Genomic DNA, 12,834 nt, shown 5'->3' with positions numbered 1-12,834 from the left:
TCATTCATTCTTCATTGGTGCTGACCTCCTTCTGGAGAAAAATTCCTTTTTTAAAGCTTTTTCTAGACTTCACCAGGGACTACATCAAAACCATCAAGCAGTTGATCTACTTGTCTCGAGACTGTCACCACCTTAGGGAGTTGAAACAAATTCAACTAAAAACCTAAGAAGAGGGAATTTCATTTCTCTCAGTCACTTACTGTATTCTCCGTAGGTAGCTCGGATCCGCAGGGCTGTGAGGTTCCGCAGTAACCTCCGATACTCAAAGTAACTTAGCTGGGGGCTCCAATTACTGCTTGGATGTTCATTTAATCTGCATGATTTAAAACCAAAAGCTTAAATATCCAACTCTTATCAAATCTCAGAATTTGTATACCTGACACAAATTATGCCTGAGAACGTGGGAACAGGTAAGCCCCTTCGAAGCTCTGCATAAAGGGGCTAAGGACGGGTAGCAATCCTGGTAGGCAAGAACTTGGAGCTTTCTCACTCCGTGGGGAATGCAAGCTCCACAGGACATGATGGAGGACATCCTAGTGTAGGAAGCCGTGCTCCAGCGGTCACAGCATCCAGTGCTGGTCCAAGTCATCAGAGACCACCTTCCATTCTTGGCCACACAAAACCTAACATCAGAACCATCTCTGAGCTCAAGAAGCTCTGATCCGCAAGAGCTACCATTCATTTTCGGTTTTGTTGTTTAAACAATTTATCTGAGCATGTTTCACTTGCTATTTTCAAAAGTCAGTTTCCACCTTCTACATTGTCCACATCTAATACTTCTTAATTTGGCATCATAATGCCTCACTGCATCATATCACCAGGGCTTGTGCCATTCTCATTAATTTTGTTGTTTTCTGAAATATCTCTTCTAGGAACAATCCTACACTGTTTTGTTCTATTCACTAATTTGCTAAACAAAAATTTACTGTGCACTTGGTTTGGGCCAGATGATGTATGAGGCTGGAGGATACAAAGACAACTAGGGCGAGGTGATCAGCATCCAGGCAGGGGAGTCAGTGGGTAAACAAATACTTATGATATGGTGCAGTGAATGCTATAACAAATGTATGTACAGAATGCCGTAGAAACCCATGAGTGTAACTTTACCAGGATTCTGAGAAGGCTAATACAAAGGAAGAAGCTTGTAAGCTGAATTTCAAAGAGGGAGGTTCACCAAGCTGAGAAGGTAGGAATGGGTATTCAGGCTGGGGTAGCTGTGTGCATGTATTATTAGAATAAGTTGCACTTAGTTATTTAAGTACCCCTTGTGTGCGTGCTGTGGGTCGTCCATTCTCCATCCCCATCACCTCTGCCCTGTGTTAGGCCCCAACAACTCTCACTTGAACCACTGCAACTGTGTTCTGATGGCCCACTTAAGGACCCTACTGAACTATTTTCCACACGGTATTTCCACCCAGCCTTCACACCTGATCATGCCACTTCTCAACTTCTAATCTCTCAGTGGCTTCCATCATCTTGCCATCATGAACAAGATCTCAGCACCTTGACATGACATACAAAGCCCACCATGCTGGGTCCTTTTCCAGCCTGTTCAATCTTATCTTCCCATCTCCGCTATAGATATGCTGTGTTCCAGCCATAAATATTGCTTGCCAATTCTTTCCGTATTCTCCCTTTCCACGTCCCCACATATATTCACATGTACAGGTTGTCCTGATTTTCCTCTTGGAAAAGCCCTGTGCGTCTTTCTGTTCTCAGCCCACACACTGCCTCCTCTGTGGCACTTTTCCTGACTCCTCCAGGCAGAATTAGGCACTCTTTCCTCTCCCCACAAGTCCCCATGAACTTGCACCTCCACTAAAGTGATTATTGAGCTGTATTCTGTTTGCTTTTGGACATGTTATATATCTAACTAGACCAGGAACTCTTGGAGGACAAAGACCATGTTTCTTCATCTTGATTTCCCAGCCTCTAATGTAGTACTGAGCACTTAGCAGGCACAGCCCGCTTCCCTGACCTCTCTATACGCACCATTCAAAAACCCCATTCTACAGGATAACCTGCAACCTCCTTAGACACACACAGGGACGTCCATGACCTCACCCCCGCCTCTTTCTCTGACCTCACTTCTCACTGTATTCCTCTCCCAGATTCCATGCTCCACTCATGCTTAACTACTCGGAATTTCCTAAATGCATAGAACTTCCTCAAGCATGGTACCGCCTCTGCCTTGGTGACCCTTCTCCCTTTCCTTCCTTAGAGAGCTGCTCTTCACTTGTTATATCTTCTTGAGAAGCTTTCCTTGATCACTCCAATGTGGGTTCCTTGTGCCTCCTGTGTGTGTTCAAAACACCTGTGTTTCGTCTATCTCGGCACTTATAAGCCACACTGGAATCATCTGTTTATTTTTCTCTCCCATGAGCCTATCAGGGGTTTAAGGGCAGGAATCATGTCCTGTCTCAGCACATAACACCATGTCTGTATGTAAAAGTACTCAGAAAAGCTTGTTGAATGAATGAATGAATGATGATTGAATGAATGAACAAAGGAACTGGACTTCAAGCACAGCTTGCTCTATTTGACCCACTTGTAGTCTCTCTTTTTACCTGAATGTGTAAGTCTTGGTGATCCCACAAGGCAGTGTCTTGCTAAGTGGCATCAAGGGAGCTGTGATCCGTAGACCAGCACCTTCCAGGATCATGTCATGGGCAGATGGGTGTCTGCCTCCCCTATCCACACGGTAGTCAAAAGATAGGCTTTGCCCGTAGCTCACCTGTTGATTCCCAAGAAATTTGGCTGTGAAGCAGAATTTGAAAAAATTGAGATCAGTTTTGAAAGTGGAGAAGCAGACTAGTGAGCAAGGTTGCATTACTGTTGGCAATTTCTGTTGGAGTTCTACGTTCCCCACCCGCTGCCCTGCCCGAAGAGGGCCTGGCCACACTGCTATTGGCTACAAGGAGGGTTAGTTACTAAAATGCTAAAAGGGCTATTGTAAGACAGTTCCATCTATTAGATGATTCACAGAATGGCCCTCAAGACAGACCAAGATGTAAAGTTCCCAGGTATACCAGCAATAGTGCCATTTGTCACAATGTTTTATGGTTTCCAGAATGCATTCACAAACATCACATTTGATGGCAATAATTCTTGGAGGCAGACATTATTATTCCCATTTAATAGCTGAGAGTTAAAGTTTGGAAAGGTTAAGAGGACAGCTTGCCCAGGAATCACGTATTAGAGCAGGATAGGAACTAGGATTAGAATTCTAGCCAGAGCTTTTCCACCCAGCTTTTCTATACCACTGACTAACATATACTTTTTAATTTACAAGTACTTTAAAGCTTTGAGAAATGCCTTGTTTTTGCTTTTCCATCTGCTTCTCAATAGACCCACAGATTTGACCGTAGTCCTTATTTCTTGTCTTGGTGGGAAACCTAGAAACTCCCCATCTGATTAAAGTAGGAACCTCCCCCGGGGTCTGACCACCTGGACCCCCCGTTCTGCTCTACTCTGCCATGGCTATGTCAAATGCAGCTGAAGCCCAGCTGTCTTCTGGAGATACTACTGCCCTGAACACTGAGTGAAAGGGTTGCCACATCTTCTAGCTCCATTTTCCTATCCTGACTTCCTTGTCTTATAAGTTGGCTTTGATAGGAAAAAGACCATACATACCAGGAGCTACAAAATAGACAGGGTCTGATCGTCGTGCTGAGCTAAATATATCCCGATGGCGCTGTGACCACTGGAGCTTTGCAGGAGACCCGTTTCTTTGGACAGCCTTCCAGCCATCAACATCTGGAAGACAAATAAAACCATTCTGCATTCAGACAAACCTCATCATCTGTTGAGTTAAACAAGGCAAGACTTGCTTGCCAAAAAGTCCTAGCACTGAGTAGCAAGTGAGGTTTTCTTAATATTTCCACGTTTGTGTACAGTCCTCCAAATTCCCTATGTACCTCTCTACTTGGGTCTCAAGTTCACCCGCTCCCACCCTACAGCTGCTTGGACTTTTTGTCTTTGAGTCTGACCCTTGTAATAAGAGAGCGTGTTTTCATCTGCCTGTAATTTGTATTTTTATTTTATTTACATAAACAACGTCTGCCTTAATGAGGTAAGAGGGTCCAGTATTTCAAAGAGAAACTCAGAGTTGAAATTATATCAATCTCCCATATTTTTATAGTGTTTTGTAGCTTGGTAACTAATGTTACATATATTAACTCAATTAATGTATGTGACAGCAGAATTAGTAGTGAATGTGAATTCCAGGAAGACTTTCATAAACTCCCCAGTCCAAAGGAATGATTCTTTTGTGGTTTTGAAATAGAGGGGGATGGGAAATACAGGGAGATGAAAATCTGGTCTCTTTAGTTATTCTTTTAAGTTATCACACGTTGGTATGAGTAAATTGTTCAGCTGTAACTTTTTCGAGACACAAGGGTCTGCCTTAATGCCCTGATGGAAGAATGTCCATTACAGCTAGAAGAGAGTGTCTAAAGATGACTCAAGGATCCCATCCTGTGGTTGTCTGTGAGCACAAAGCCCTATGCAGTGTTACAAACAAAATCCTAGAAGACAGAACACTGTACCTTGATGGAAGGCAGAGATGATTTTATGGACACTGTAGTCCCCAGAGCTGTGGCAGCTGGCGGAATGCCCATAGCAAAAACACTGGGTACAGCCCTGAGGGTTTCCCCCATCCAGGTGATAGTAACCTGGTCGACACCTGCAGTGGCGTTTTAGAAATCACGACAATATTATAGGTTATTTCTTATTCCATATAGAGAATATGATGACTGATCTTTTCCACTTTCTCTCCCACCCGGCACTATTAATTCCCAGAGGTGGGAAATATTACATTGCACATCCCACCCCCACTCCCAGACCACCACGTGGACAATCAATCACAGCCCCCCACTGAGAGAGCATGAGGAACATTCACTTTCTCTCCTTCTGGTAGAGCAGAATCACCTTTGACTTGATTGTCTCGAAACTTAGTGATTTTCCCATCCTCGCTGAGGAATGGAGTGGGGGTCACATGGGCAGGAGAGGGAGGGGTGGGGCAGGGATATGCAGAGCTGGCCCTGTCCTGGGGCAAGTGTTTAATGGGGGCAAAAGAGTGGGAGGTGCAACATGACTAACAAAAATGTACAACTGAAATCTCACAAGGTTGTAATCTATCATAACATTAATAAAAAAAAAAAAAAGAGTGGGAGGTGTTGGCCAAGAAAGGAAAGGGAAATGCTCCAGCCCCAGCACCCCCTCAACTGCACTGACCCCCCTATAAGACCACTAGGTGTTGCCCACCATCACTCCCCCTTGTACCTGGGCTCTGGCCCATGGGGGAAAGGGGCGGGTGAGGATATGACAAAGAAGGATGGCTAGAGGCTGGCCCTCTACAAAAGCAAAGCCTAGGCTGGCGTTCCACCTCCGCTCCAAGCTCAAGCTCTCCACTAGCTTCTCTGAGAGCCACAGCTGCCAGACAAATCCCAGATGTTGGGGTCACAGAGAAGAAGGTGAGAGGGACTTGTTTTCAGTCTGTTCAAGTTAACTGCATCCTTCTACATGAAGTAACGATAGTTTCAATGATCATTTATTTAGCACTTACGACATGCCAGGCACCTTATGTATGCTCTCTCATTTAATCCTCACTACAGCCCTATGAGATAGGAATTGTTATTTTCAATTTCTTAGATGAAGAGACCATGGCCAGAGAGACATGTTTAGGATCATACAGCTGGTAAGCGGTTGAGGCAAGATTCAGACTCAGGTACATCTGCCTCTAAATCATGTGGTCTAATCCACTGGCCCAGATGTCAGGAGTATGATCATTGTGCAAAATCACAGAAGAGCAGGTTAGCTGTGAACAGTAGACGCTTCAGTGAACGGCTATAAATAACTAAGCATTGTGTTTTCTCTGCAGAGAAAGGGTTAAAAAAAATCAATATGGTTTCTCTGGAGGAAACCTGTAGATTAAAAGAGATTGAAAAAGAAGGAAAAGAGAGAGGAAAGGAGGGGAGGAGGGGAGGAGAAAGGGAGGCCAAGAAAGAGTAGGGAAGGAATGATAAACGAAGGGGGGAGGGGGAGGGAAAAGGATCAGGCAAGACTAAACACTAATGTTTAGGGATGCACTTGGGTAATTATGAAGAAAACAAAGAAGTGATTAACATGGAAGTCAGAATAGGGGTCACTTCCAGGATTGGGATGGAACCTTTATAGCAAAGGTCTATTTCATATAATTGGTGGTGCTGACATTTGTTTTATGTGGCTTTCTATTTCTGTGTTATGTTTTGAAATGAAAAACGTTTTAAAAAAGTGACGCCTCTTTTCACTCTTTTTTTTTTGAGGAAGATTAGCCCTAAACTAACTGCCAATCCTCCTCTTTTCGCTGAGGAAGACGGGCCCTGACTAATATCCATGCCTATCTTCCTCTACTTTATATGTGGGACGCCTGCCACAGCATGGTGTGCCAAGCAGTGCCATGTCCACACCCAGGACCTGAACCAGCGAACCCGGGGCCACCAAAGCGGAACGTGCTCACTTCACCGCTGCGCCACCAGGCCGGCCCTCCTCGTTTCATTCTTAAGCTATACGTCCCTACCCTCACCTCAGCCAAAAAGAACCCCCTGAAAACCCAAGCTCAGAATCTATCTGCCATTCCCTCTGCCCAGATATAAGTACTTGTCAGGATGCCAAAGAACTGCTTTCTTACTACCTTTGGAGCCAAACTCACAGCCCTCTGCTCACAACATCTCAGGGGAGGGAAGTTTTAAGTCGGAGCAGTTTGTACTTAAGGAATGTCCTGCAGCAGCAGCCGAGGGTGGATCGCTCTTTACCGCGCCACCTGCCCCAACATGGCGCGGGGCCCAAAGGGCTCTTACATCTTCCCGCAGTTCATGTGCGTGCATGTAACCGCCACCCCATCCCTGGGCGGTTCCTTTTCTGCACACGATGGTTATATATGGCCATACCACATTGCCATATTCCCTCTTACTAGGATTTTCCCAACACGTTTAATTAGGCCAGGCCTTTTCTGGGGCTGAGTTGAGTCTTGTGATCTCATTATTGCATACCACCTTGTATGGGAGCACCTGGGATTCAGAGCCAGCTGGCGAGGGGACTCACTGGGGCCTTGTGCCTCTGCCACAGTGTAAACAAAAAGAAGGGGCCACGGCAGAAGCGTGGAGTCCAGTGAGATTTGGGAGCTCAGCTGTATTTAAAAAAAAAAAAAGCCTAGTTTTGAGGACCGAGGACAGGAAGGTCATCAACACTTGTTAAGTATTCCTTTTCCATAGTTGCACTCGGAGGATGAATTCTCAGGCTAGCTGCCAAGGGACTCTCCTGCTGTGTCTGTAGGAGCACAGTTCACACTGACCTATCACAGCGCTCTCCAGTGACAGCCGGCTTGCAGACACAGCGGCCTGAGTCACAGGGCCCTGAGATGCCAGCTGGGTCACAGTCACACTTGGAGTCTCTGGGAAAGAAGACAAAGAAAATTAGGAATGTGTTCCAAATGCTTTGCAACTACATACATAAAGATCAAGTGCTCATAAGCAAATGTCAGCAACTTGAACAGATCTTTCATCTTCAATGACGCCTCTCTTAGCCATCCTGTCCACACTAATCTCTCTCAGACTCTTTAAGGACTCATTTGTTTCTGCCAGTGCTACTCAAAGTGTGGTCTGTGGGCGACAGCCAATCTGTGAACTGTTTGCTACCAACCGCTAAGGAGAGGAGGGGTTTGTGCCAGAATGTAAACCAAAGTCCTCACTAAACTGTTGAGTTTAGTTGACTGGTTCAGTTGACACTTTTTAAAAATTTATCATTTGTTTCTCTATTGTTTAATTCAATACTGTCTGCTTTCATCATGATTGATTCCATCTACTTGTTTTAGTTCCTTTGGTTCTTTCTTTTGGTAACACTTCTACTGAGAGATAATTCACCTACCATGCAAATCACCCATTTGAAGTGGACAATTCAATGGTTTTAGTAGAATCTCAGTTATACAACCAGCACCACAATCAATTTTAGAACATTTTCATCACTCCAAGAAGAAACCCTGTGCCTTTGGCAATCATCCCCCAAGCCCGAGGCAACCACTAATCTACTTATGCGTCTACAGATTTGTCTATTCTGAACATTTCCTATTACTGGAGTCATCCAATATGTGGCCTTTTGTGTCTGGCTTCTTTCAGTCAGTATGTTTTCAAGGTTCACCCATGTCATACTATGCATCAGTACGCCATTCTTTTTATGGCTGAATAAAATCCCATCATATGGATATACTACATTTTGTTTATCCCTTCCTCAGCTGATGGACATTTGGGCTATTTCCACTTTTTAGCTATTACGAACAATGCTGCTATGAACATTTGTGTACAAGTTTCTGTGCAGATACATATGTTTTCATATCCTTGAGTGTATACCCAGGAGTGGAATTGCTGAGTCTGGCTGATTTGGTTTGTTTGGTTGTAAGACTTTCTCAGTGAAGGAAATCATTGCTTTCATTATTTAATTTTGGCGCAGTCTCCTTGTCTCGTGCAGACCTGTGACTCGTGCACTGGTCTCTGACTAGGCACACCACTGCTCTCTGTCACTCTGTTTGGCACACAGTCACACGCACCTATCTCATGGATCTAAAACCAAGTTTGTTGTCTGTTCCTTACTGATCTCCTCCTCCTCTGACTGCCCTATGACCCCATTCAAATCCTGCCCAAACCTGGATTTGACTCTTTTCTCTCCCTTACATTCCTCATCCAATCAGATGCCGAGTCCTGTCAGACTTCCTGAAGATTCCTCTCCCAATCTTCATCTTTCAATCCCCATAGGCAGCTCCCTGTCTTAGCCCCTCCATACTACTTATCTGGACCCTTTGACAAATGTGTATTCAGCATCTACTTGTTGCTAAGCACTGGGGATACTAAGAAATAGGAAATAGCCCCTGTTCTCTAGGAGTCTCAAGGCAGGGCAGATATGTGAACAGCAACAGCCATAAAGCATAATGCCAGTGTAGCTGAGCTGGGACACCCTCTAGGTGCCTCTTCCTACTCTAGGCATGGGGATACAGCAGTGAACGAGACCAAACCACGATGGGGCTTAAGGTCTAGTGGGAGAGAGAGACAAATAAATACATATATAAACTAAGAGATTGAACTAAAACAACAGAGTCAGAACATGGAGGGCTGGGGACTGGTCAGGGAAGGCCTCTGTGAGGAGCTGGATGACATGGGAATGGAGTCACACGAAGCACTGTGTTGTTCTGCGGGAAGGAAGAGTGCTGGAGGCCAAGGCCGTGGTCACATACTCTTGGCACCTTTGAAGAAGGGAAGGAAGGCTGCTGTGGCTGGAATGCAGAGGGGAGTGGTGAGAAATCGAGTGGGAGCCTACCGCTGAGGGTGAAGGGGGTGTGAGGATCTTGCAGGGCCCTGCCAGCCTTGATAAGAAGTTTCCATCTCATTCTGAGTGGGAAAAGGTGCTAATGGAGAGTTGTGAGCAGAGATGTGAAATGATCTACTTCATGTTTTAAAAGGGTTACAAAAAGGAGATTGGGCCCAAGGGAGGGTCTCTGAAAACTACCTAAAAGGGGTCAGGGAAGTCTGGAAGAGAGCAATCCATGCAAAGGCCCAGAGGGTAAGAGAACTGGGGACAATGATAACTGGAACAGTGCAAGCACGGGTGGAGGGCGGTTCTCATATGGGCAGGGGCTGGAAAAGTGGGCAATGGGGAAGCGATTCCTCTGTGGGTCGCCTTCTAGCTAACGGCTTCACTGCTAAGCTTTCCCTCCCAACACTCTGCCAGCTCTGCATCTCTGCAGATTAGTTATGTGATTTATAATGTATGCTCCGTCTTCTTCAAACTAAAGGGGATTAAAATTATGCAGAAAAGTCCTTCTACTCCAAATTCATTTGGGTTGAAACGGGTCCTAGGTTAGAATCTTTCCCTCCATCCTAGTTCGTCTAAACGGGGGGCAATTGTTAGGGTGAAGAACACGGGTTCCAAAGCCAACACTCAGGCCTGAATGTTAAGACTACCTTCCCCAGTAACCTCAGACAACCTATTTAACTTCTTATGGTTTGTTTCTTATCTTAAACATGAGTACAATGCTAATCCCAGCCTCTTAGGGTTATTGTGAAGATTTAATGAGATAACCCACGTGAATTCCTCAAAAGAGTGTTTGGCATACAGTAGGCATCAGTAAAGGCAAGTGGTCAGTAATGTTCATATAATCGTCACTATTCATGGCAGAAGCAGCAGTGCTGAGTACAGATGCTTACAGCAGCCTTTGGTCTTGGGCGCACCCAGCATCAGTGAGTGTGTGGAAGCCGGGCAGACATCGGTCACACCTGTCTCCTGTCACACCTGGCTTACAGCTGCACCGTCCAGAGTTGTCACATCGAGCGCTAAGAGAACCTGTAACCAACAAGGTCGGGATGAGGAAATATTTAATTTATATGGCATTAGGAAGCAACTGTCATCCTATGCAACTCAAGAAACACTACTAACCACCACTTGCTGCCTCTGGCCATTCTTTTACATCATCTGAGATCCATCCGCCCACCAGGGAAAGTTCTGACAGCCAGGATGGCTTCTTCAAGGAAAGAAATGGAAATTACTCCTGAAAGCATTTTTATTTATGGATCTACTCTGATTTCAACATTAAGTAGTGTGACAGCCACTGCCTTTAAGAAGAAGTTCATCAAATCCTTGAGATCTCAAGAAGGAAAATTTGCGAACGCGCACATCAGCCTCCTCGAAGACAGTATGAGAAAGTGAGCAACATTCTCCCTTATTTCTGGCATTATTTCTGGCAGACAAAAGTCATCTTTTAAGGGTCAGTGCTTGAACGGTGTAATTTTTTAAGAGCACAAAAAGGCCTCTTAACCAAAATTATCTCTACCACCCTGGAGTGGTAGAAATTCTCATCCTTGGGGCATCAGCCCTTGTGAAGAATGGAGGACCTGTGCATCTACCCGGCTCAGTGCACTGGAGTACTTGTCCTATGATTAACTTTTTATAGACATGCTCGTACTTGTAAATGGGTCCTCTCAGACTGAGTGCGGATGAAAGACAAGAGGTGCTCAGGATCACAAAATGCGCCAGTCTGGAATCCAGCCCTTCTCACCGCCTCCCCTTCCACCACCCTGGTTCAAGCCTCTGTCCTCTCTCACCTGGACCCTGCCTCTCACTCTCCTTCCTGCCTCCATCCTTGCCTCCCTGGGCTCCATTCTCTCGACCAGTGCCCTTTCACAAATGCAATTCAGATCATACTATTCGTCTGTTTTGGTCCTCTGGTCTCTCCCCACTAAAAGCAGAATAAAATGCAAACTCTGGATGCTGGCCTGTAAGACTCGATCTCTCTTAGCTCATCTCCTACCCTCCTTCACTGAGTTCCAGCTCCCAGCTCTCCAGTCTGTTCCTAGAACGTGCCAACTGCTTCCCTCCTCAGGGTGTCTACTCTTCCTGCTCTCCTAGCCTGGAATGCTCCATCCCTGGAACGTCCCCTACTTGGCCCATTCTCAGCACTCAGGTCTTGATTAAATATTACTTCTCTAGAGAAATCTTCTCTGACCCCCCTGATCTAAAATATCCGTCCCACCCCTGCTCCAGGCCTCAGCCCTGCTGACTTACGAGACCTCAGCCCATGTTCCCCGCTGTATCCCCAGTGCCCAGCACACTGCCTGACACAAAGAAGAGGCCCTGAAATCTGTTGGCTTAATACATGTACACCAGGAAAGAGGATGGGGCTATTGCGAAAGGAGTTAGGAGGGCACCAAAAGATGAAGTGAAAGGTGCCTAGAGGTCTACCTCACTTACTTTATAATTTCCCTGCAGCTGGCAGAATTATAAAATAATCCATATATCTCAAACAACTGCGACAATTAGGCTATCCATAATCTATAAAGCCAGCAAAATATTAACCAGTTGCTCCCTTTTTTTCTAAACTGTTGTCCTTCTGTGGGCTTTCAATTCACTAGTAGTCAGAATTCACATCAATAAAAATATTGGCTCTGCGCCTATGTAAAGGCTTTTATGCCACATATGGAATGGTGAAGCAAATTAGTCATGTTCACGGTGAGAATCTGTGAACATCTCCATGTCAGTTTTGCAAGGCTTGAAGGGGCCCTCAGTGATAACAGTAGAAACTACATTTTTTGAGCAACTATCAAGTGGGAGACACCAAGTTATGCCCTATGCATATATATATATATTAGTTCATGCTATCTACTATTGAAGCAAGAGCTAACAGAAGGATAACAGATCCATTTGTGGATAATAGGGAGCTATCAGAGGTTCAAGCAGGCAGTGATAAGATCAGACCTGCAGTTTAGAAAGACAGCTCTAAAGCAATCTGCAGGATGCCTTGGGAGGGAAGGACCAGCAGGCCCTCGTGAAAGGAATCATCCGCTGACATGATGGCCTGGATTAGAGGAGTCTGGGTGAGTACTCTACAGAACTGGGTGGTACTCTACAAAACTCTTCTGAGGGCTATTAACCATCATCTCAGGAAAATAGGCATTCTGTGTTCTTAGAGTTTGGGAAATGGTACATACTAAATCTTTCAGAAATTTATAACATAATAGTACATTCAGTAGGCATGAAGCTCGTTAACTTTTTAATGCCAGTGTTTCCAAACATTATTTGACATTCTTATAGGCAACACCTACTATTATCTTGAGGAACACAGTGTGCCATAGGACATTGTCTAGAGAATACAGCTCTAGAAGCTGGGGGACATAAGGAGAGCCCGGGCTGTGAAGTCCAACAGATCTCACTTCAGATACGAGCTCGGCCACTTATTAGCTGTGTGTCCTTGGGCAAAATGCTTACTCATCACTGGGGTTAACAACCTCTAGCTGTAGAGCTGTTGGAAGACTC

General features: G+C 45.2%; 1 protein-coding gene across 6 annotated transcripts in view; it reads right to left on the bottom strand.

The window, feature by feature from the left end:
- Positions 1–12,834, bottom strand: part of LAMC2 (laminin subunit gamma 2) — a 57,801-nt gene that overhangs the window by 18,178 nt on the left and 26,789 nt on the right. For all 6 annotated transcript variants that reach the window (XM_070266418.1, XM_070266415.1, XM_070266417.1 and 3 more), the window contains 6 exon segments: positions 10,233–10,368; positions 7,334–7,432; positions 4,548–4,684; positions 3,634–3,756; positions 2,568–2,757; positions 201–313 (listed from right to left, as the gene is read on the bottom strand). In XM_070266418.1, the coding sequence (XP_070122519.1) occupies positions 201–313; positions 2,568–2,757; positions 3,634–3,756; positions 4,548–4,684; positions 7,334–7,432; positions 10,233–10,368 (798 nt within the window).

The sequence above is a fragment of the Equus caballus genome, chromosome 5 (genome assembly GCF_041296265.1).
Source record: "Equus caballus isolate H_3958 breed thoroughbred chromosome 5, TB-T2T, whole genome shotgun sequence".
Classification (NCBI taxonomy): Eukaryota; Metazoa; Chordata; class Mammalia; order Perissodactyla; family Equidae; genus Equus; species Equus caballus.
This window is presented reverse-complemented; position numbering and strand designations above follow the sequence as displayed.